General features: G+C 35.9%; 1 protein-coding gene across 1 annotated transcript in view; it reads left to right on the top strand.

Annotated features, from left to right (window-relative positions):
- The window catches only part of SYNE1 (spectrin repeat containing nuclear envelope protein 1), a 306,387-nt gene that overhangs the window by 71,888 nt on the left and 210,374 nt on the right, over positions 1-24,125 (top strand). Inside the window, exons 9-19 of the mRNA XM_064509137.1 lie at positions 4,323-4,430; positions 5,189-5,326; positions 6,503-6,667; positions 9,780-9,892; positions 10,445-10,613; positions 14,244-14,340; positions 15,890-16,092; positions 19,660-19,824; positions 21,301-21,453; positions 21,961-22,104; positions 22,539-22,712. Of these exons, the coding sequence (XP_064365207.1) occupies positions 4,323-4,430; positions 5,189-5,326; positions 6,503-6,667; positions 9,780-9,892; positions 10,445-10,613; positions 14,244-14,340; positions 15,890-16,092; positions 19,660-19,824; positions 21,301-21,453; positions 21,961-22,104; positions 22,539-22,712 (1,629 nt within the window). The remainder of the gene's footprint in view (positions 1-4,322; positions 4,431-5,188; positions 5,327-6,502; positions 6,668-9,779; positions 9,893-10,444; positions 10,614-14,243; positions 14,341-15,889; positions 16,093-19,659; positions 19,825-21,300; positions 21,454-21,960; positions 22,105-22,538; positions 22,713-24,125) is intronic.

Genomic DNA, 24,125 nt, shown 5'->3' on the forward strand with positions numbered 1-24,125 from the left:
GTGTAATTACATTATACACTCTGCCATTTTTATTAACATAAATTATAATGCATTTTTAAAGATAAACTTTTTTAACCATCTTGGACGTTTAGGTACTTACCATTTTCTAGTGTGAACTGAGAGCAGTTCAGAAGTTTAGCAGATAGAGTTTTTATATCTGAAATTAACATTCAGAGAGGAAACTAGAGGACTACAGATGTGAATATATTAGGAAGAGAAAAACAGTTGTCACTGCACTCAGTTAAATGTGTTCATCGTTTGATACAATCTGATTAATTACCATTATTTCACACTAGTTTTTTTTTAATTAAGTAAAAGGTTATTTTCAACTAAGTGTGATCACTAGTTCATCTCATATTATGCATATCTAACTAATGATGTATGTTGAAATGGGGATTAATACATATTAATACATACTAATACATAAGAGTTATTCCCTTAGTCTCCACTCCATTCAAGCAAAAGTTGAGGCAGCTTAGATGGGACCTTAGTGTAACTCATTAGGCTTGCACAACCCCTGTGCACCTCTTCTTGAGTTAGTGAAGAACTGAAGCAGTAAAATCTCTGTCAATTATGTTGTCTTGGTGCCAGTTGAAATATAGAGGAAGCACAATCCTTGAGAATATATGTGATGTAAAGTCTTTCTTTTCTTCTGCTATCATGAGGAGCAAATAATTCAAAAATAATATTGTCACCTCCAACATCTTTATACCACCAAAGAGTTCCCCAATGTAAGAGGAATTTCCTGACCAGAAACTGTAAAACTGACTTCCTGAGCCCTTCCAGTAATTCAGTGTCTGCTTTAAGAACAGAAGTTAATAGCTCATTCTGCAAAGATTACGCTTACGCAGTACACCTGTGATACAGTGAATGTGTTTCAGTGCTGACAGTAACATATACACATAAGCCAGAGATTCTCAGAGGGATTGCCTCATTAATTAAATTTGTATTTAAACATTTTTAAAAGGGCCCTGATTTTCTGGGTACATAAACCACAGATCTCTGAAAAACAGATAACAGTTATTTTGGATTTAGATGTTTATGTTTGAAAATTCTATCCTGCCTGTACTTGAAAATTTGAACAGGTTTATAATTACATATTAGAGCACCCAACTAAGTACTCCTTTTCCAGTCCATAATTAAATTCCTCATGAAACATACATGTATATTTTTAGCTCTGCAAACACCAAAGTATTCTTTACTATGTAATTTTCAAATTCACTTTGTCAGATCAATTTAAAAAATAATGTTTTGACTTTGAGTCTCAGCCAGAAAGTTTCTATGATAATTTAAATTGTAACTCCTTCTTATTATATTGGAACCTCTAAATGCTTTTCTCTAATTACTCTTTCGTGGTCTTTGGCTGTTGAGTGCTCCAGTTCCGTTGTTCATCTCTATAAATCAGTGAATATTCGTAGACTGATATCACGATAAGCTAATAAGCTAAAATGCTATATGGAGGCAGCATACAGGGAATAAGTGATAATGGCTTAGAGAAATTTAAAGAAATGTGATTGCAGATCAAAGATCCTCATACTGAGAAAAGCACTGTCTATTCTCCTAGATAGCTTTTCATTGATGGTTTATGTTCCAATCTGTGTGCTACTCAAGACTTGCAGGCTTTAGAAAGTAATTTACCTATTTGGGAGAATACCCTTTTGATATTTTTTTTTATTAAGGGTGCAGATCGCTAAGCACTAGTGAATGTCTCTCTTTAAGAATGATAGCTCATCAAACTTGAGGGATGATGGTGGCAGGTCCCTTGGTGTCTAAGAAAGCGAATCATTTATTTCTATTATCAGAACTGAGACTTTAAAATGATTTTGTATCAACTATGGGCCACAGAACCAACTTTCTACGTGACAGGCGATGCACTGAAATGGAAAGCTGTGAAATCATAAAAATCAATAACTAGATAAAATGTCTATCATGTTTTAGAATTGTACAATGTCTTTAACACCATTCATTTAGGCAGTTACTGAAACATCTACATCTTTTGCCAAACAAAATACTGCATACAACATTTGTCTGACTAAATAGCGCAAAAAAAAAAAAATCACAGAATTATTGTCACCTCTTAATTTTATCCTTTCACTGAATGTCAGAGAAATGACACTGTGCTGTTCTTGTGTTCTTTATCTTGAGGTAACGTAGAAGTAGTAATCCTGATGTTACTCTATTTCAAAAAGAATTGTTCTTGTGTGGCCATTATTATGGTTTTAAGCTATGTTAAGGGGAAATCTTGCAAAATACCTTCTGTGCTCAAATTTCTGTATGAACTGTTGTGCCCACAGAGGCTTTCATAAAGACTTACCTTAAAGATATGATTTTCAGCAACAACAGAACAAGCCACAGAGGAATAAAATTTAGCGTTTGACAGAACTGAAGTTACAGTGTGAGTTAAAAGTACTTTGCAAAACATTGTGAAGCAATCAGTCCCTTCTTGACTTTAGGAATATCCTACTTAAGTTTCAATAGCTAAGATTGCTATAAGACTATCAGTCCATTAAGATGCATAGTTTAGTATTACCTTTATGGATCTGACTGCTAAATATCAATAGAGATCTCAATAGGCTTGTTAAACTTAACACTCCTAATGAATGGAAGGCATTTAACACAGAAGTTCTCTTCTTGATAGCTTAGTAAGTTAAGAACGACTTCATACATTTTTCTTTTCATAAGGAAGTAATCGTTGGTGGTCTCTCCGCACATTAAGCTAACTATCAAACCAGAATAGCATTACTTTTATTTTCCTTCTGTGTATCTAAATGGTTTGACAAGTTGGAAGCACTGGGAGCTTTGGCCTCTTGAGAAGCCACGTGCATTAATGAAATTCCACCATTACAGATATCTGGAACACGGATGTGTCATATATGCCTTCTCCTTTTTCTTGGGCACCTGCTTTTGGTGAAAAGAGCTATAGGGAGCTTTAGGCTGTTCCAGTGTAGCTGCTTTAATATAATGTTAACCTGGCTGCCACTCTTCAGCTAAGAATTTACCTGGTGATTTACCAGATATAATAACCGTGGATATTTCCACAATCTCATGTTCAAATTCTGTCCAACCAGCTACCACTGTTTTGAGTAGAGGGTCTGTAAGAGAGTAAGTAGAAATACATCAGAGAGTTCCTTTCCTGTTGGCAGGCACTCAGCTGAACTGAAGGGACTGCAACCAGCAGTTCCAAGCTGTTAAAATGATTAGGGGAAGTTATATCTTACACATTAGAAGCAGCTTTTGAAGAAAGGAACCATAATAACTTCCTCTCTAGATTAGGATCTTGTTAAAAGAAAAGAACTTTGTTTCTTAAAAGTACAATCAGTGTTTAGCCTTTTTTATATAATGCATGGTCCAGTTTTCCTGGTCTTGTGTAATGTTTGAAACTTCATCACTCATTTTAAGTGATTAACTCATATCGTGTGATATTGCATTTGTTGACTGTGATAGATCTGATAGTCACTGATTTTACAGAAATATGGCCTTGCTGATTTCAAAGAGTAGCTTCTGTAACTTTCTGCTAACCTTCTCATATATCATGCTCATAGACCTGAGATTTCCTGCTGGTATTTCTCTATTGTTCACTGTCTGTTCACTGAATCCTGAGGAGAACTTTGCAGCCTTGCAAAGAACTAGTGCCATGATAGACCAAAGTGTTAAAGCAAAACTGGAAAACAGATATGCTGTTCTTCAAAGCCATAAAATGGCATGGAAGCAAAAGAAACTACGCATATGATAGTTTTCTTTTTTTTTTCCCCTTGCTGAAATTTTCTCTGTCAAAACATTTTGCCAATTTCTGAACTTAGAGCTTGATGTCAAGGGCTCCCCTCAAGTGATTTAGAATATAAATGTGTAAGTGTGGATCATACTGTTATTACACTTTTTAGTTTCAGCAATAATAGTCCAAATAATAAAATGGTGGTAAAATATGATGAAATCCAATCCTGTCTCAATTCAATTACCTTTTACTGGAAATTGACTCTGAATATATGTGGAAAACAAAAATTATCTGTTGAGATATATTTAAATGACTTTGTGTTAAGTTAACTTCAGAAGAGAACTACAATAGCTCTGACACTGCAATCACCCAAATAGTCATTGTGTTTTCACACATGTCTAGACGTTAAGTTCTCCTCTCAGACCCAAAAAGTGCTTTTTAGCTAAACTGCGTGAAGATAAGTAATGAGAGAATTTGGCCCAAATGTTTCCATTGACTTTAACTACAACTAATGAGCTTGACTTGCTGGAGAGATGTTGATTTCCTGACTATATCTGACACCTCTATTAATAGGCTGCAATGTTTTTTTTGCGTTTGTGCTAAAACACAGAAGGAAGATAGACTGGTGCTGAGAGACCTTAAAGTGTGGGCAGAGCAGTTTGAAAGAGACTTAGCCCGTGCGCAAGCAGCAGAGACAAGCTTACAGGAGAAATATCAGGTAAGCAAGTGGGAAAACTTTGTATGATAAGAGATAATTCCCATGGTTATGTGTAATATGTGCCATGTAATTTTATGCAGCCTGCACATATACAGTCTGACATACTGTAGTTTAAAAAAATAAGGATACAGATTAGATTGCCCTTCATTTGTGGAGGAATTACAATGTCAGCTCAAGCTTTGCCACTTAGAACTGTGCACAGATGGTTTGCCTAACGGATTTTTTTCTAGCAGCATGAAGAAGGGCTGTCCTAGTTAGAAATGAGTGTGTGTCTGTACAACCTTTCCAGATCCTGCATGATGCAGCTCAGATGGTGAGGTATGACTGAAGGCTGGATGAGGTGACAGGTGGAGAGGACAGGGCTTAGAGGTTCATTTTTTAACACATCTCTCAAAGGTGAATGTCTAAACTTGTAATAGAAATTTCAGCCTGCAATTTTCTTGTGAAGCTTGGCTGCTCTAAAAGCATCCCCTGTCCATCCCAAGCAGCATTTAGCCTGTTTGCTACTTGATCTGACTGAAGGGGAATTTGGAAGTCCTACCTATATTTTCCTGGAGTCCTACCTATGTTCTCTAGGTGATATTAAAACCTTTAATAAAATGCAATTCAAGGAAGGTTTTAAACATACAAATTTAATGCTATTCTCCTTTGGGAAGGAGTAGATTCTTTTATCGGGATAAATTTCTAATATAGATGGCAGTATACCATAAATGTTGTACAGTTTCCTCCTTTGACTCTGTGCTTTTCTCTTTGTGCAGTCATTTAAACATTTCAGAGTACAGTATGAGGTAAAAAGGAAACAGATTGAACTTGTAACTCAGTCATTACGGAAAGATGGTAAATTATCACTTGATCAAGCTATGGTGAAGCAAGCTTGGGACAGAGTTTCATCCAGGGTAAGTTGAAAATTAGCATGCTATATATTTTATATTAAATGAAGGACAACAGTTTTAGGCTCCTGTTTGGTATTGATTTTATTAGGCATTAGAAACCTAAATGTGGACCAAGTCTATGGCAGTGTTGAATTATATTCTGTTTGTTTTGAGAACGTTTACTGTATTGTCCCTTTTAATAGTTGCTCAGGCAAAGAGAGAATATGAACTTCAAGACACAGACCATACTTAGAGATTTCCCTTTATCTGAATGTGTTAACAGTGTTTAGCCAAATTCAAAATGTTATTGATTTAAAAGTCAGAGCACCATTCCCCCTCAAACTGCAGTGTTTTAATGTAAATTGCTAAACTGCCTGCAGAATTCTAGTATAATATTTTTAATTAACAAAAAATGGTTCTATGTAACAAATACTAAATGCTTTAGCAAAAAATAAAGCTTTAATGCTATTTTTGGTCTGAACTTGCAATAATAATAAATGAATATTAGTATTCAGAACAATAATTTTGTAATAGAGTGAAAAATCCCAAGTGAGTAATATTGTTTCCCCCAAATAAAAAGTAATTAAGTCATTATTACTCAGTGCATCATTGCAGATTTCCCTATATATTTAACAGAGGAACTATTTGCAATTATTTTGGAGTTATGACTTGTTTATTTTCATTATTTTCACTCCCATAACTGGGATTGCTGATAAGACAAGGTACTTTACTGCTATACTCTCGACTTCACAGTCCTTTAAGACTCATCTGCATTGTACACACAGAAGGTATATAAAAAAAAAGATTTTATGCAAGAGTATGAAATAAATGACATGGAACAGAAGGCGATCTCATCTGTCTTACTGTGACTGTTAATTGACAAAATACTAGATCTTCAGCTTGTCAGTTGTTCTGACTTATGTGTGGTCAGTTCTGTAACTCAATTATCCTTCTGGAAAGCAAATAGATGTATCAGGGAATCCTTACAGAGATTTTGTTGCCTATGAGAATGCTATAATTCCAGAAGTAATGTCAAGCTGTATAGCCAGGTTTATGTCTCAAACATATTTTGTTATGCTCTTGTTCTTTTTTTTTTTTTTTTGCAACATAAAGAGTCTGATTTATTTTTTTTTTCCAAGATACTTGTTTGTACAATTAAGCAAGGAGGGAAGTTCAATCCTCTTTACTTTTATTTCCTAGCTACTTGATTGGCACATACACCTTGATAAATCTCTTCCTGCACCTTTGGGTACCATAGGTGCTTGGCTTTATAGAGCAGAGGCTGCTCTGAGGGAAGAAATAACTATTCAGCAAGCTCATGAGGAGACAGCAAATATAATACATCGGAAGCTTGAACAACATAAGGTAGATCTGGATGCATTCATTCTGTTTCATTGTTTCCAAGGTTATAGATCAATCACACTGTACAAATAAAGATTATTATTTGTGATTCAAAGGCTAGTTGCCTTCAGCTAGTCTCATTTTGAGTAAGGTTGCCTCATCCTGACAGTAGCTAACGATTATGCGTCTTTCTGTCAGCGACAGCTGTGCCATGTGTGTGTATCTTACAAGCAGTGTTCAGAATTGCATTTGATTTTTCTCTGCTTCTTCTCTTTGAAAGTTATCAGACAGTAATATGTTAATTGCTCCCTTATTCTAGGACTTTTGTTGGATAGAGTTCCATATGGAGCTCATAAGTTGGGTACATAACCAATAAGAACTTGTTAGGTGACTAGGGAAGGGGTGGGGGCGAGAGTAAGAGAGGAAGAGGGGGAGAGAGAAGATACTTAAGTGCACTGATATTCAATACAGTTGATATTATAGCCAAGACTGGGGGAAAAATAGAATAAAGTGAATTTTCATAGTTTTGCAATGACAAATAGCATGAAAAGTCCACTCTGCTGTGGTAAACAGGAAACTTTTACAGGTGAATTTTAATACCTTTGCTGTTATTCTTTGTTGAATCCAGGTTCTCATTTAAAACCAAACTATGAGGTTTGTGTGTGCATTTACATAATATATTATGAGAAAGATATAGACAGAAATTGTTGGAGAGATGATAGAAGAAACTGAGACAGAAAATAAAAAGGATAAAGGAAAAAGTATGGTGTAGAGAAAAGTTGCACTTGTGGCAGTAAGACTATCGTTTTATATTGTTTCTCTGTCAATATTATTTTAAAACTTGATTGTAGTTTTCTTGTTGCTTGTGGTTTGGATATGTGTGTTTTATTTTTAAAAAGTCATGCCATATAATGAAAAGCTGAAAAGTTTCATGGTCATCTTGGAATAGTCAGAATGGACAACCAATGTTTTGCTGGAAGATGAGTTGAGTCTCTCTCCCAACTATTCTTTACATGCTGGAGTTAAGTGCTAGCTAATAAAATTTAACCAAAACAATATTAAAAAACTGAGAGAAAGTTATTGTTGTCTTTCAAGGTCAGTCTCTCGTAATGCTAAGTTTGGTTAGTTTTCTTGAAACATGAAGAGTTTCAGGATTCATAAGATTTGGTACTTGATTACAAAAAGGGAGCCAAATGCTTTTTTGCTCTTATAATGTAAACACCAAAGACCTTCTTTTAATACATTCATAAGAAACAGAAAACAATGTTTACTAAACTGTAATTTCTTTCCATCTGAAATGCTGTGGCGAATGTGGGATTTCTGCTCTGACAAATAAACCTCTATTTAGGCTAGTCTGTGCCAGGTGAATTTTCCCATGGGAATGGGATGGGGAAAGCTTCAACAGAAGTAGTTGTAATTATATCAGCTCCTGGCATTTTTTTTGTCACTTGCATTTGCACTGATGAACCCTGATGTGCTATTGGATAGTACCAGCAGTGCATTAGAGTACTTTTTCAGTCAGTGTTTGGCAGGAAGTTCGTTTTTGTTTGTAGTGTCGAGATAGTTTCATCACCTTTTCTGTATCTTTGTCTCATCTGACAGGTGGGTTATATTAGTGAAATTTATAGCTTATGGCCATTTTGCAGCTAATGCAGAATGTATCAGCTTAGACAAACCTTCAAGGAATTAAGTAAGCAGTTAAGTTCATTTTAGTTAATATTGTCACCAAGATCAAGAAATTAAGGAAAATATCTTTGCTTGTTCAGTCTCATTTTGCAGAGCAGGATTTTACTTAGGGAGTATGTTATAGAAAAGTTTTCATGAGCTTCCTGTTGACGCTGGATTTTTAAAACTGCTGCATTTTATTTTGACTGATTTACACATGTCGAGGACATCCTTCTTTGTCTGGCAAGGTCACAAATGCAGCTACCTGAGATACTTGTTCCAAGTCTGTCCTTTACGTTAGTCTCAGGATATCCTCAGTGAAGTTTTCTCCATGGTAAATGAGTGCATCACTTGCAACTGAGAAAGTATGATTCATTTCCCTTCACAACAAGGTCTCTGCTGAAGCAGAAAACTGAGAAAAGATAGGTGGGTTGATGGGGATGTTGGGATGATTTGGTGAGCTGAGCCATTAGAATTACTATGGATTTCTGCTGTGCAAGCACTGGATGCTACCTGGGAGGAAATCCTCCTTCAGCACCTAGAAGCAAACAGACGTCTGTGTTCAATATGCTAGTCTGCATTTTGTTGACCCAGGAGAGGGGGGATTCATATGATCCCCTGTGTCGTCAAGAGCCTTCTGCGTGCTTTGTGCCAGGGGCTGTCTGTATACAGCCAAATTTCCACTGCTATGTTTCCTCACAGTCTCTGGGGACTTGGCCTGTTATTGTACAGGTATCTGTTCAGAGACTATTGCCAGTCATTCATTTTAATAAGTAATCTCCAGGAAACTGTTTGAAGCAGTGTTGCTTAGTTACAGTTGAAATGTGCTCTGCTGTAAGGTTTTTGCTGGTACAATTCTTATCACAGGAACACAGGTTGCGTACCACATTCTGCATTCATTCGTGTAATGTATAGAAAGCAATCTTGAAACCCTTTGATGCTGAGAGAGTGAGAAGTTCACTAAATATTAAATATGTACTTACATAAGGAGCTCTGGATCTTCTGCCTTTATGTAAAGGAGTAGATTAGTCGCTGAATATTTGAATCAATACCTAATAAAGGTTAGTATCTGTTATAAAGATGTAAACAGTAAATTTAGCAAGATTATACTGATGTGATATTAGAGTGTTTGCAGACTGCATTTCAAGGATTATTTAAATATAGTTAAGAGTTCATGTTTTGTTAAATCTCTGCAGTGTATGCATCCTCTGTTTTAAATTAGACACTGCTTTTGCAGAGCATCTCATAAGGGGGTTCCCTATGTAAATGTTCAAGCTGCTGTAAATGCTTTTATAATACGCACTACCTTGCATGCAAATGTGACAGCATGATCAAATAGTTAACTACATTGAGTCATCAGTGCAGCCTTAAAATTGTGCTTATTAGTTAGGTAGCCTACTGTGAGCCTTCTCTCTCTCAATCTCTCTCTCTCAATCTCTCTCTCTCTCTCTCTCTCTTTAAATCAAATCAGGATCTGCTGAAAAACGTAGATGGTCACAAAAAGACATTCCATGAGATCCACCGGGCCAGGTCTGTTAACGGAGTGCCTGTTCCATCTGACCAATTAGAGGATATGGCAGAGAGGTAAGGCTTTCAATCTGAAATGAAAATCCTCTGTGAATGAAAGGGAACCTGTTTGCTTTAGAATCTGTTCATATAGAAATCACTGTCTAATTATGTTTCTTAGTAGCAAGCATGAAAAAAATTGGAAGGAACCCCCTCTCCCTTCAGAATATACATAAAAATATGTTGAAAACTGTGATGCATTAAAGATTGATGAAAGTCAGCATAAGCTGTGGGTTTTGGAAAAGAATACTTTTTTACATTGATCCTGTTATTACTTGCCCCTGGACAAATGTTATGTAACAACACTTCGGATGCATGTGAAATAAAAAGAAAATGACTTTGCAAAACTTAGTAACAGATGTAAACTGATGATTTCTGTGAATAAACAACAATAATTCATTTGCTATTAATAAGGAGGCATCAGAATTATCATCATGCAAAATTAAATATATTTGTAGACTCTGAAATAAATCAAAGATTAGAAAAATATCTCACCCATAACTAGAGCTTCCAGTCTCTTCTGCAAAATGAGTATTGCTGTGTTTTACTACAGTATGATTCATTTTCTAGGTTTAATTTTGTTGCCTCTTCATCTGATCTCCATCTGTTGAAAATGGAGTTTCTGGAACTGAAGTACCGTCTACTGTCACTCTTAGTCCTTGCTGAATCAAAGTTAAAATCATGGATTATCAAATATGGAAGACGAGAGTCAGTAGAACTACTTCTTCAAAATTATATTGTAAGTTGAGTTTGTCTTCTTTTTATTATTATTTTTTCAAATATTCACATTTAAGATGATTGGAAATGAATAAATAAAAAGCAGAAACAGAAATGACATTGGCCAGTTAACAAATTTATGACTGAATTCTTAAGGCACATCTTTGCAGAGGTGAATGTGCCTTCTCTGTGGAAGAACCTTAGTCAAAAGGCTAAATATGAAAATGATGCTCTTTGCACCATCTCTTCTAAAACAGAAATAATGTCGCAGTTGCTAACTGTCTGACCACCAACTTACTGAGCATACCTGGAGGTTTTGAATCCAAGATTTTGACTCACTTTACGTAGAAATTCCAAAGAACTACATTTCCTCTTCTTTTACAACTGTATAGGTGCCCTTTATAGTGCTAATGCACAATACAGTAAGTGGAGAGAGTTTTTGGGGTGTAGTCCCCCACAGTACAAATAAAAAAAAAAAAAAAAAAAAAAAAAAAGTCCTCCAACTGAGAGAGAGTTATGCTGCATCTGTGTATTTTGTTGAATATAATATATGGTTACAGGATTCATTTTATTCTTTTAAGGAGTTTTTTTTCCCCCTCCTGCTCAGCATTAGAATAGTAAATCCAATATTTTGTTTCTATTTTGGAAAGAGATTGTTCCAGCTCTGAATCATCCATATATCACTTTAAGAAACAGAGGCTATTGACTGACAAATGCTCATTGATACTTTCCCTTTTAGTCTTATCCTGTTGTATCTTGTTAAATCCATTCTTGCAGTGCCAACTGGCTGGCAGAATGGTACCTCTACTACACTTTGTGCTGGGGGATGAGTGGAGGGATGTTTTCAAAAGCAGGGCTGAGCTAAATATTTTTTCCCCCTCCCTCTAATCCATATGGGAAAGAAGTGCACAGGAGAATTCAATTTGGAAAGAATTCTTGCCCCATTTAAAGCCAGGGCACGGGGTAGAGAAAATTACTGATGGCCCCATAGCCTGGTACTTCTTATTGCTTTGGAAGCAAACTCTATAATAAAGTTCCCCTGCAAAGCGAGAATTGAAGACCTACTTATGCTTTTCCCTTTCTGTTTTAACAGACTCATAGAAATTCAGGTGTTCTGGACAAGCTCTGCAAAATTCTGAGGATCATTTAAAACTACACTGTTTGCTAGAGTCATGTGCAATAACTAGAAGTCATAGTCCATTTGTATGCTCCATAACACTGTCTCTAAGAGTGCTAAGAGGTGACAAAGGAAATAATTGAGGGAGTGGATAGCTCGAATTTTGGCTTATTATTTTATATCACGTTCTTATTTTCTCCTTTAAAATGAACATTAAGTGGTGAATTTGTATGTTACTTTATGACTTTCTCAGTTATTCCTGTGCTTCAGGCTGTTAATGCTGAGTTGGTCATTGGGGGAAAAAATACTTCCTTGCATCATTTATGTCATTTATGAAACTGAATCACATCAAAATGAGGAAATTGTCCAAGGACAAGAAGATAGGTAGAGCTCAGTTATACTCTTGAGGGCATTCACTTTTGGCTACTTCTAGGGTTGAAGTAATGGAAAGAGTCTTTATTTGCTTTTGCTTAACTAGCAGTAAGTTTCTAGGAGCAAGAGCTGAGTGTTACTCTTCCAGCAAAATACAGCTCCTAGGTAGGAAAGCTGTAGTCAGTACCCTAAGTGACTATGTTAGTAGGACATAAAAAGTGAGTTTCTTTTGCTTCTCTGTCAAAGCAGACTGAGCATTGTTGGTATTCTAGGATCTGGTGTACGGTCAAGCTCTGGTTAGAACATATACCTAGAATATATAAATATATTCCAGCTTATAAATAAAAGTAGTGCCTTGCTACTTTATCCCATCTTTTTTTCGCTAATGTGTCATATATCATAAGTAAAGGTCATCATAGATTGTACACCATCAACCTGAAGAGTACACGGTACCAGAGCCTTGGCTGTAATGGAAATATTAGACCACTGGGGGTACAGTCATCCATGGATTTTAACCCATACCTGTTCTTTAGCATTGCAGTGTTAACACTTTTTTTTTTCCTTAATGCTATATACATTGGGGAACAATGATGTATTTTCTTTAAGGCATCTTGTCAGCTAGGAGAGATTATTACTCAGTAAACTGATTATAGTCTATATAGTTTTAGAAAATATTTCCAAGTGTTCTCAAAATCAGTATTGTAGAAGTAGTTTGGTACAGTCTCTTAGTTTCTCTTATGAAGTGTTCGTGTTTTTGGTTCAGAGTGAAATGTCTGTGTTGGGGGGGGTGGCAAAAGTGAAAAGTCAGGAGTCTGTTGCATAATTCGTGGTAATGCATGCAATTCTGTATACTTTATAGAATATGTTTTTTAATAACAATGCAGAGAAAAGTTCTGATTGTCCTTGACTTCTAATTTCTGTGGTTATAAATACATTTTTAAATTATGCAATAGGCATCTATGTTGATTTGATGTCACAACTGTAAAAGGCTTTTAAATGGAAGATTTTTATATGTTTTCTAGCTGGCAGATTCATTTTTAAAGCTTTTTTTTCTTTTTTCTGTGGGGGTTGATGAATACATGAAGTTTCATTCTTCTTTGCCAAGCGCATTGAATTTTGGCCTCATTTGAAACTCCATTATACCAAAATGGTGCTAGTATGTGTAGAAGTTTGTCCACTCTGGCATTCCAAAGCTTGTGTAGATATACCTGAGATGTACTCATCTTGAATTTGTATGACTGTAACTGGGGAAGCATGAGCAGTAGCATAGATTGCAAAACCATTCCAAAGCTCTGTGGAAGTACATTAAGCAAGACAATTTGAAAGCCCAGTAAAAAAAAAAAACATTTTTTCTCCCTTTATATAGAGATCATATAATAATATACTTGTATAATATAGAGATGTAATAATACAGACATTTAATTAAAGTTTCTGAAAGAACATTAAAAAAATAGTCAATGCTGTTTAGTAGATAAAGCGGCATAATTTTTTACTAAAATATTTCCATATAAGTTGTTCATCACTCTGTAACACATTACATAGCTAAAATATCGCTCCCAACAGAAAAACACTCTGTCACATTTTGAAGAAGCAGCATCTCTTTGTGCAGTGTTTTCTTAATGATATTTTTACCATTTGCGAAAGAGGTAAAGGAAAACTGAAGGATAGTCAAGTATATTGCATCTCATAAACTGAAATCTGCCTTTCTGCAAAGGAGGAATTTTTAAAGCTTAAGTGGATTTGAATTTTGTGTCGACCTTCCACAGAGAAGAAAATTTCTTTTTATTAAAATTATTCCAGTTTGCTTTTAGTACAGAAATAGTTTCCATTAAATAACTTCTAAATTACTTATTTGGTTTATGCATATTCAAATTATCATATGCTATGAGTTCTAGCAAGACTAAGCAACTAGCAGACTGCTGCAGAGGAAGTTAAATATTCTTTCCATATGCAAAGCAGATAAACTGAATTTGTGATGGGAGGCTGTGCTCTACCATTAATTTGGAAAGGTGAAATTGGGGTTTTGTTCTATAAATGAATGGAGCAATAGTGAAGTTTAAGAATATCATAACTGTCCTGATGTAAATTAATTTCAGTGAAATTATTGTTATTCTTAATATGTATCTTTATATTCCCTTCTGTAATATTTTTTCTTTTTTTCAGTCTGTTATTGAAAATAGTAAATTCTTTGAGCAGTATGAAGTTACATATCAAATCTTGAAGAAAGCAGCTGAAATGTATGCCAAAGCGAATGGCTCAGGTAAATACATGTGTTTCTATTGTCATGGGGAAACCATTTTAATCTCTGTAAACATCCTCTAAAAGGATCTCTTAATATCTATTTCATCCCTGCAGTACAGCTGGAAAGCAGCTGTGGTCCACCAGAGGGACTACACTTCTGGTAGTAATTTTATATCATCTCTAGCATGAGGTTGGCTGGTGCAGAACAGCCTGCCTTCCTGCTGTTAAGCTTTCGTATGCTCTAGAAAGGGGGTGGTCATATTCTAGCTTCCTACTGCAAAAAAAGTCCGTGGTCCATGCTAACTTCTGAATCATGCTCAGGATTTGTTTCAGAGAGTGCGGTAGATCAGGGCCAATAGTGGGTAAAGACCAAGTTAGGAGTTGGCAAGGTGATGTTCTGGTGCCTGGCAGCACTCACTGTCACTGCTTGCTTTACTAGAAAAAGACTGCCAGAAATTCGGTCCCAGTATTGTAGCAAAAATACCCCCTATCTATTACAGATTCTTCATTAACTTTGACAACTTATCAAAGCAACCCAAATGATACTCGAAGTATGGATATACTTGTGAAAAATGTCTAACTGATTCAACAGCTGCTTCCTGTAATTCGTAAACAGCACGGCTGGGTTCAGTGAGAATGCATGAGGGCAATATTTGACCTAGTTTGTTACAAACATAAGATTATTTTAATCTTCACTGAGATGATAATACAGTAATATCTGTGGAAGGTTGCTGCAGCTGATAAAGTGGTTAGCAGATGTGGAGAGAAAACGGATATCTTTTTTTGTTGATGATGACGCTCAACTCAAATTTTATAAAAGTAAACATTTTTGACTAGCTGTTCTTACAAAATGTAAAGTTAATAGATTTAACCCATGGTACTTGAAAAATTCAGTGTCAGTTTTCTAAAGAGCAGATATTCACTCATGTGAATTCAGAAACAGCAGTGCAAATTAAGGACACCCTGGCTTGAAACTAGTTTTTTAAAAGGTCAGTATTTTGAATGTTTCAGTAAGGAAGTCTCAAGATTTGTCTGTTCTGGGTTGGTTGGTTTCTTTTTTTCCCCCTCTCTCTTCTCTTCTTTTGGAATGGAAACACACTTGTATCTTTATTGCATTGAGAAAATATTAAAAAGTAAATGTCAAAAAATAGCAGCAGTTTGGTTTTAAAGTCAGTGTAAGGGTGATCAGAATTTCAGTACTATTGGATGCAGGCATAATATGTGTTTGTATATTATACATTTGTAATATTCTCTGCTTTTAAGGAAACTTTCTCTCTTGCTTTCTTCTGCTGCAAATGAACACCACACTGAATATGCAGTGTGACTGTGTTAATGTTGCACTCTTTTTTTATGTACTTATCCTTACTGTTTAGAATACAGGTTTAATTTCTTAGTCATAATTTTGCACTAAAATTGGTCTGTGAACTGAGCATATGTATATGCTAAACACCTAGATGTTTTAGTAAATTATAATTCCCTAATGGGGGTGGATAAGCATAGCATAAAATGAAGCTTTACCAAAGTAGTAATAATGAATGTAAACAATCAGTGTGTCTTTTGTATCTCAGTGGAAGAAGTCGAGAATGTGATGAAGTTCATGAATGAAACAACAGCACAATGGAGGAACCTCTCAGTAGAGGTGAGAAGTGTAAGAAGCATGTTGGAAGAGGTAATTGCCAATTGGGACAGATACAGCAGCACCGTTGCAGGTCTGCAGGCCTGGCTGGAGGATGCTGAAAAAATGCTGAATCAACCTGAACTATCTAAAAAGGTATGGAATAATAGCACATATATCTGGTATTTTGTTAATTATGAAATATGGGATGTATTTTGGGTTTTGCTTTGTTTTACAAAATGTCATAGAAGAGGGTGAGGGCTTAGGGTGAGACTTTTGAGTATTTATCCATCAACTGAATATCCTTAAATCCTTATCTCAATACTGAGAATGTTTTTCAGTTTCTGGCACACTGCCTGCATTTTTCCTAGGTATTCCAATGTTTGCATATGTAGTGTGAACAAATATTTTTATAAATAAAGGCAAAGAAGGAAAGTGTCATCTGTGAAGACTTGGTTAGAGGCATCTTTGACGTGAACTTAGGACAGCGGCATTGCTCATGGGTAGCATTGTTACATACTCCACTAAAAACAAAGGCAAATACAGCTCTTAACATCAAACCCCGTAGTCATATGCTATGTATGAAGATATTTAAACAAAATTACTTTTTTCCATTGATTTTTCACCATACAGATGACAGCTTTCAGTATTAACTGTCTTCACAAGGCAACATAGTCTGTACGTGTTGAGTTACGTTTGATGGGCAAGTAATTAACCCATTTCCCCTGGTATTTTAGAAATGTTTCAGAGAGTTTGTTTTGAAGACCTGCACTCGTAAAGATTGTTTTGTTGTTGTATTATGTTCTAATATTAGAGTACAGAAGCAGTAAGACTTATGTTTATGAAACTTCAATAGTGACCCAGATTGACCTGAGTAATGATGCAATGTAACAGTTGTTACTTTGCAACAGGGTGACAGTAGAAAGCTTTCACTTCTGGTTTTCATAGGTCACAAGATGTCAAATTGATATCAGTTCAGGAAAGACCATTTCACGTTACATGATAAAGCAGTATAATTTGGGGAGAGAGGGGAATTTGGTAATTTGAATTGATGTAGGAGAATACACTTTTTAAATAAAAAAAAACCTATAAAAAGGATTCAGTAGTCTGGCATACTATAAATATCAGAAGTTGTTATTAGTGAGCAAGAGGGATGGCTCATCTGCTAAGGCTGATAATGAAATATTCTTATATCCTTGTGTATGAATTAAGTAAAAAAACTATATGCCTTTCTGATAAATTTTGTAACTTTACCTTCAGACAGATTTTCGAAGCAGATGACCTAACATATCCCTACAGTATATATTTCTTCTGATGTCTAGCCTAAATCCGAAAGTGCATCTGACTACTTAAAATCATTCTGCTTTCTGAACAGTTTTAAATAGCCTTGCTGAAAACCTAGACATGAAAACATTACTATTCCTGAAATGCTAATTTTTTCTTAAAATTACATTGGCTCAATACTGGTGACAGATTACTAAGATGTAATAAAATCCACCTCTAGACTGAGATACATATTTTTAAAAGTATTTCTAATATTAATATTGAATCTAGAGCTCCAGAGAAGTGAAATATTTCTAGACAGTTCCGAGGATGATTCTTCTGATTTAATGGTTTTAGTGTCTGGTTATTTAAAAAAAAAAAAAAGAAAAGAAAAGAAAAAAAAGTGTATCTTGTAACGTATTGGTTTGTACAGTTAATAGCTGTACAGATAACAACTCAAGCAACTGGACTCCCAGGTGAAAGGTGATAGCTATTGCATGGAATGTGGCATAAAACTTATTTCCAATATTTATCTCAGTATGGTTTCAAAACTGGTAAGTGTACTACTGTTCCATTTGCAAAAGTAAACTGGTCTATTGACTTTCACATTGATTTCTCTGCTTTCGGAAGCCCTATTGTGAACCTGTAACACAGAAGAGCTTGCAAAAAAGATCAGTATGCACTTGGGTTTCTCTCCGTACAATTACATTAAATTTAATGGTAAACAAATATACCGACAAACAAAACAATCACTCTACAACTCCTTTGTTTGCTAGCAGTGTCTCTTAAGCACTTCCTATCACAACCTCCTTGTAACCATGCCGTACAGCACCTTTCCCCCCTAGCTTTATCCAAGGCATATCAGAGTTTATCCTAGTTTTCATGTGGGGATAGCTCTAATAAAGTTGCATCATTTTAGTTGATTGGATGATAGCGACTGATATGTGCTCCCACCGTACCATCCCAGACTTGCCCAAGTTAAGCATGTATTCTAGGCTGCCTTCTGAAGTGGAGAGACTCCCCAGCAGGGTCCGAAGAAGGCAATGGTTTGTGGGGATAAGCGTGCAGGAAGAAGGACTCAAGTAGTCTGCTGGGTGTGCTTGTTCCTTCTTGACCTCTAGTAAGGCTGACCAGTGAAGAACCGACTAGCGCCAGGTTCAGCTGTGGTTTGTTTTGGTTGTGCTCACAAAGAGTAAGATAGCTATTTTAATGTTCTTTTCAGCATGCCCGGCAGGAAAACAAGATTATGGGGAAGCATTAATATGATGTATCTGCAATGCTCTATGGCATTTCTTGATAGATCAGCATTGTTATCATGAGCACAACAAAAACCTGTGCTCCACTACAAGTGGAAGAAGATTCAAACATATAATCTGCTAAAAGATGAAGCTTACTCATTGATACAGTCATACAGACCACCTGTACTGTTTACCCATCGCAGCTTTAGGAATTTTAAATACTCTGTTTTATTCAGTTCTCTCTCCCACAGGTTTAAGCAGTATATATCCATTTGACATTTTCTTTTTGGCTGTATAAGAAATACTTGTATGTATGGGCAAGTTCTGACATGTATAAACTATGTTTCAAGACTGTAGCTCAGAAACTTGAGATGGCTGACTAGGCTTTCTCGCGTCTACCCCTGAGCAAAGCATGACTGTGACTGTCAGATGAGCGGTGTTGGAATTAATAGGCTAGATCTATAGCCATAAATAAAGTGGGTCAGTGCCCACTCTTTGGTCCTAAAGACAAAGTGGCATGGTTCAGCTTGTATCGCTGCGGGTACTCTCTTTCTTCCCCAGAAGAAGGTGGCCTCATTGATTCAGTCTGTTGGGAATGGTCCTTGTCCTGTGCTCTCCATTGAACTGTGCGTTTTCTGGAAGAAGAGTGGTTGGCACAAGCTGAAACTGTATCAGAGAATGTATTAACAATTAAATGTGGAGAATCATGGGACAGCAATTGAGTCCTGTTCAGTCTGCTGCTATAGCTGTAGCCTTGGTGCCCGCAGGTACTTTTTCTTAGGAACAATTTCCTGGGCTCTTGGCAAGCAAAAAGGAAGAATGAAGAAGGGGGGCAGTTAGTCTTTGTCTTGTCCATCAATTCATGTGTGTGCACCTTCCTACAAGACACACACAAGCATTTCACAATGGCTTGGCTGTTTAGGTTGTCTCACCAGAACAGGGGGAAGATCAGTGATAGCCATGCCTTTCCCTTCACCACCCAACTACGCTGAGATGGGAGCAGCAGTCGTGGAGCACCAGTCTGCTCAGGTCTCCTGGGGCACCAGGTCTTGTTAAGCAGCACTTGGCCCACAGAAGGGAAAAGATCTCTACAGTCTGTATGTGCTCCAGCTGACTATCGGCCAATACTAAGTACAAGCTGGTGACTAAATTTTAATGTCACGATTTAAGCTAATAACTTTTTGCAAAGGTTTAGGAAAGGTGGTGTCATTTTGTTTTTCAGGATTTCTTCCGGCATTTACCTCATTGGATCCAGCAGCACACAGCCATGAATGATGCTGGTAATTTTCTAATTGAAACGTGTGATGAGACCATTTCCAGAGACCTTAAGCAGCAACTTCTGTTACTAAATGGAAGATGGAGAGAATTGTTTATGCAAGTTAAACAAGTATGTGTCTTTGATTTTGTTACTTTTAAATGGTTCTTTTGCCATTACTGTGCAAGCAAGACTACCTAAGATTTGCCCTGCTAACAGGATTGTGGGAGAACTTACTAAGGTGCCTAACTGTTCATAATTATTTGAATTAGAAATCAGTCGTTGACAGCAGTCTGTTGCTGTTGGCTTTCTTTTTGCCTTTTTTACCTTTCTGATTATATGGAATTTTTTTGAGATTTTCAGCTAGTATAACCAGTAGTTCTTTACAGTTGCCTGTCTTATCCAGAGAATATTAGTGTATGTTCTTAATGTTCTTTTTAAAAATGATTGTTTTAAATACCTATTTTTAATATAAGCTCTATAAAATGGCTCTAAATGGTGAAAGTGAATATACCTTAATGCTCTTTAATGAAAGTTTCACTCAGTAACTGTACTGAAAAAGCATGTACAGTGCTAATTAATTAACAAAATGTGTTCCCCAAACCAGTCTGACATTAATTTTAATATCTTTACCTCATGAAAGAGGTTCAACTGATTGGAAAAAAAGTGTCTTTTTATGTTCCTTAGAAAGCAGAGAGAGGATGTAAAATAAAACTATGCAAAAGTATTTCATATCTCATAAACACATCAGAAAATATCTTTGCTGGAGTCATTGTATATCTAACAGCATTTTCTCCTGTAAGTGACTTTAAAATAGCATTGTGTATTTGAAGATGCTGAACCTTTTTTCTTTACTGGCATGATTATTTCCATCATAGTCAAGAAGGCAGAGGGAAAACCAAACAATGATTGTCCCGTTTTTTATTTTAACTTTTCTATATTTTCAATCTTTATTTGTTGATGTTATTTAGGGTGATTCACTGTGGAACCTGTAGTGCCCAGAATGTAAATATGTCTCTTGCCCTATTTGCGCAGCTTTCTTTCACGTGCTGTCTGGGCAGCTTTTCTGACTGGCCTTTTGCCATTTCCTTCATACAGTGCCTCCCTGCCTTCTAACATGTCCTGTGTTCGCTCTTCCACCAGCCAGCCATTCTTTTTCTGACATTTCCTTTTTCTTTCGGCTTTTCTAGGCTTTCCATGTTCTTTTCTCTTTGATGTATTTTCAAAATTGATACTGTAGGTGATTAGAAATGAATTGGGATGTCGATTCCAGGTTAGAAACAAATGAGAGTTTGGGATTCCCAGAATGGTCTAGACCCTAAAAATGTTTAACTTTTGTTCTGTGAATGAAATTTAGGGGGTGACATTTTTTGGTTGCTTTTCAATATCGGTAGGATTAAAAATAATGCAGACCTTCAGTTTAGAAGATTGGTTTCCATTATTTTTGTGTTTTATTCATCATTTTTGTATTTTATCCATCATAATTTTTCTACCAAACAGTTGCTCTGAAGATTTTATATTAATTGCCTTAAGTAATTATGTAATTGCCACATTTCACTTTGGGGGTTTTTCTGTTTGTTTGTTTCATTTTACTTTACATTTTCTTAGTATGCTCGAGCAGATGAACTGGACAAAATGAGGAAGGAATATCTGGATGGTGTTGCCCATTTGACAGCTTTTGTTGATGGAAGCAACAGAAAATTTTCAGTGCCTGTGGAAGTGTCCTTTCTAGATGTCAAGATGTTTGTACAAGACTTAGAAGTAAGTTTCTTTCTTCTATTCCTTTCTTTTCCCTTCATAAGAGGGAAATACTTAACTTTAATTTTGAGGGCAGAGCATAAGATTATTTTGTTTATGTTTCCATTATTGCTATTCTTATACCATTGGGGTTTTTTTAATAGAATTTCTGTTTTAGCTAATGTAAATTATTGCATTTTATGAGTGACATTTCTAGAGTACATTTCCAAAACACGGTGTCAGTGTCCCACTGGATATTTCTTTCTGTGTAGTTTCAAATCACATTGAGGTGAGCTCACTGGTACCCTTTGGTTTAAAACACATATATATGTATATGTGTACATGGGGGGGGGTATGTACATATAGCATATGCAAAAAGCATTTGGAACCCGGTCCAGTCTTCACTAAAATCAACAATGAAAAAATTTGAAAATTGGATTATGTATCTTATATATCTTCAGAACAGACTTGTATCTCCCACAAATTCAGAAATGCTCTTGTTGAAATATTTGTTTGAAATATTTGTTTCAGAATATTAAACAGAAGTTGCCTGTGATGGAAGCTCAGTACAAAATGATTACAAGGACAGCGCAGCTTGTTACAAAAGAAGTTTCCCAAGAAGAAGTAAATGAAATGCTTGCAACTTTGACAAGGATCAAAGAGCAGCTGAGCAAGGTTGCAGAACACCTTTTCTACTGCACAGCCTTGCTGACTGTTTAACTACTAACTAAAGTTGGGCTTAAGCTGGAAACATAGGTACAAATGCCTATAAGACCCAAGCAGAGGGAGCTTAATAAAATAGTGTCTTTGCCTGAACTAGCTCTAGTAAGGTAGGCTTAATTAGTAAGCTTCCCCACCATATATGTGCATTTGAGCAAATATATGGTTAGAGTAACTATGGATCAAATTCAGGGTGATGAAAGTGTTATTGCTTTTAGGCTTTTCCATGCTTATATTTAATATTCTTTTCTTGAAGTATTACAGGATCAGGATTAATCTCTCTTAAAAGAGGCAGGCAGAAACTATGTAAACCCATATTCAGAGAAACCTGCTATTTACTGCATTTTACTACTCTTTAAATAATTGTTTTTCTTGCAAATGGCCAAAAGGTTAAAGAGTATTGCTGTGCCCTGCTGTATGAATGCCAGCATCTGCTGTCTCCGCTGGAAGAACTGGAGAAACAAATCACACATTTTTATGAATCTCTTGAAAAAGTGAATGAAATAATTTCTATCCTGGATCCCGAAGCACAGCCTACAACTGTTCTTAAACAAAAAGCCCAAGTAAGTTTAGAAAACATCTTACAAAGATTTTGTGCCTCTGAGGTCTTACGTAAACGTTTCTAGGAATCTTAGTTGAAATTCAGTAATATGAATAAATGTTTCTCCATATCCAGATAACAAAACATAATGAATCCTGAAGTCAGCTAGGCATAAGCAAAAATTGAAACCTATGTCCCCTCCTAGTGCCCAGGTTTTCAATCCAAGAAGTAAATATGAGAGCTTTTATTTATTTATTTACTTATTTATTTATTTTCATCTCCAATGGAAATTGCGCTAAAGTGTTAGAAATGCATTGGGTTTTTCATTAAGAAAATGAAAGAAAGTGATCAGGAACTTCCCTGATGCTTGGACATTTCTGGAAGCAAATCTGCAAATCTGACAGTAGCTCATTTTAAAACAACCATTCAACATAAATGCATTGTGCTGGAACTTTAACATTTTACTTGGCCAATAAAAGGTAGTGTTGTCCTGGAGGAACTCAGGACTAATTAGGAGAAGTCACTTTGAAAAATAAGTGAAAATATGGGGATTTGGGGTTTCATTGTATGGATTGTTGTTTTTCCTTGTGTATGTGCGGTATATAGCCTAGTAATACTTCCTCAAAATTTGTGCATACCTTTCTTAGAGTTTCATATTGGATTTGACAGATAATATAATTAAATGGATTTTCAATGGGAGGTCGTTTGAAGAACGTTGTTAGAAAAAATAATTGGAGCTGTTGGATTTAATTAGTATATAGGGAGGAAAAAAACCAACCTGATATAAATTACTTCACACCTATAATGACTCTGGAGATTGGCTCAATAATTCAGCAAGAAGGGTCTTGTTCTCCTACAGTGATTTCAAGCTTTGCTTCTGTTTAGGGGGAAAAAAATGATCTGGCGTGGTTGACTGTTCAGTCAAGGCAGTCCAGTTACCTTCCTGAGAAAATCCTCTTCTGTTTAGAAGCACCAGCCAAGTCACGTGTCCAGTCTGCAGGTTAAGGAGGAGTTCATCAGAGTGCTCCTCTCCTGTGTTCCTGGCAGTTGCCTTGCCCCAGACTATCATAGTAAAAGCACGCATTCCTTCTGAATGGATTTGCTAACCAAGGAACTGAAATCTCTGCAGTTATTTGGCCGGTGCTGACATCTGCTGAATTGTTAGTAAATAGAGATTTGTTTTGTGGAATGCAGTATTTCCTCAATAGCAAAGCAGTTTCCTCATGACTGGATTTTTAAAATCTTTTTCTAGGCTGTGCAAATTCACGGAGTATGTTTTTTACTCTTTTTTGTCTTTTTTCCTAAGTATAATTCTTATTATTTATTGTTTAAATTCTTATTATTTAAATGTCATTTATAATGACATCTAAATTCCAATAGCTCACTTGAAAGGTTAGCTTATTGAAAAGCAAGAAGGGTTAACATCTTAACCAGC

The sequence above is a fragment of the Dromaius novaehollandiae genome, chromosome 3 (genome assembly GCF_036370855.1).
Source record: "Dromaius novaehollandiae isolate bDroNov1 chromosome 3, bDroNov1.hap1, whole genome shotgun sequence".
NCBI lineage: Eukaryota > Metazoa > Chordata > Aves > Casuariiformes > Dromaiidae > Dromaius > Dromaius novaehollandiae.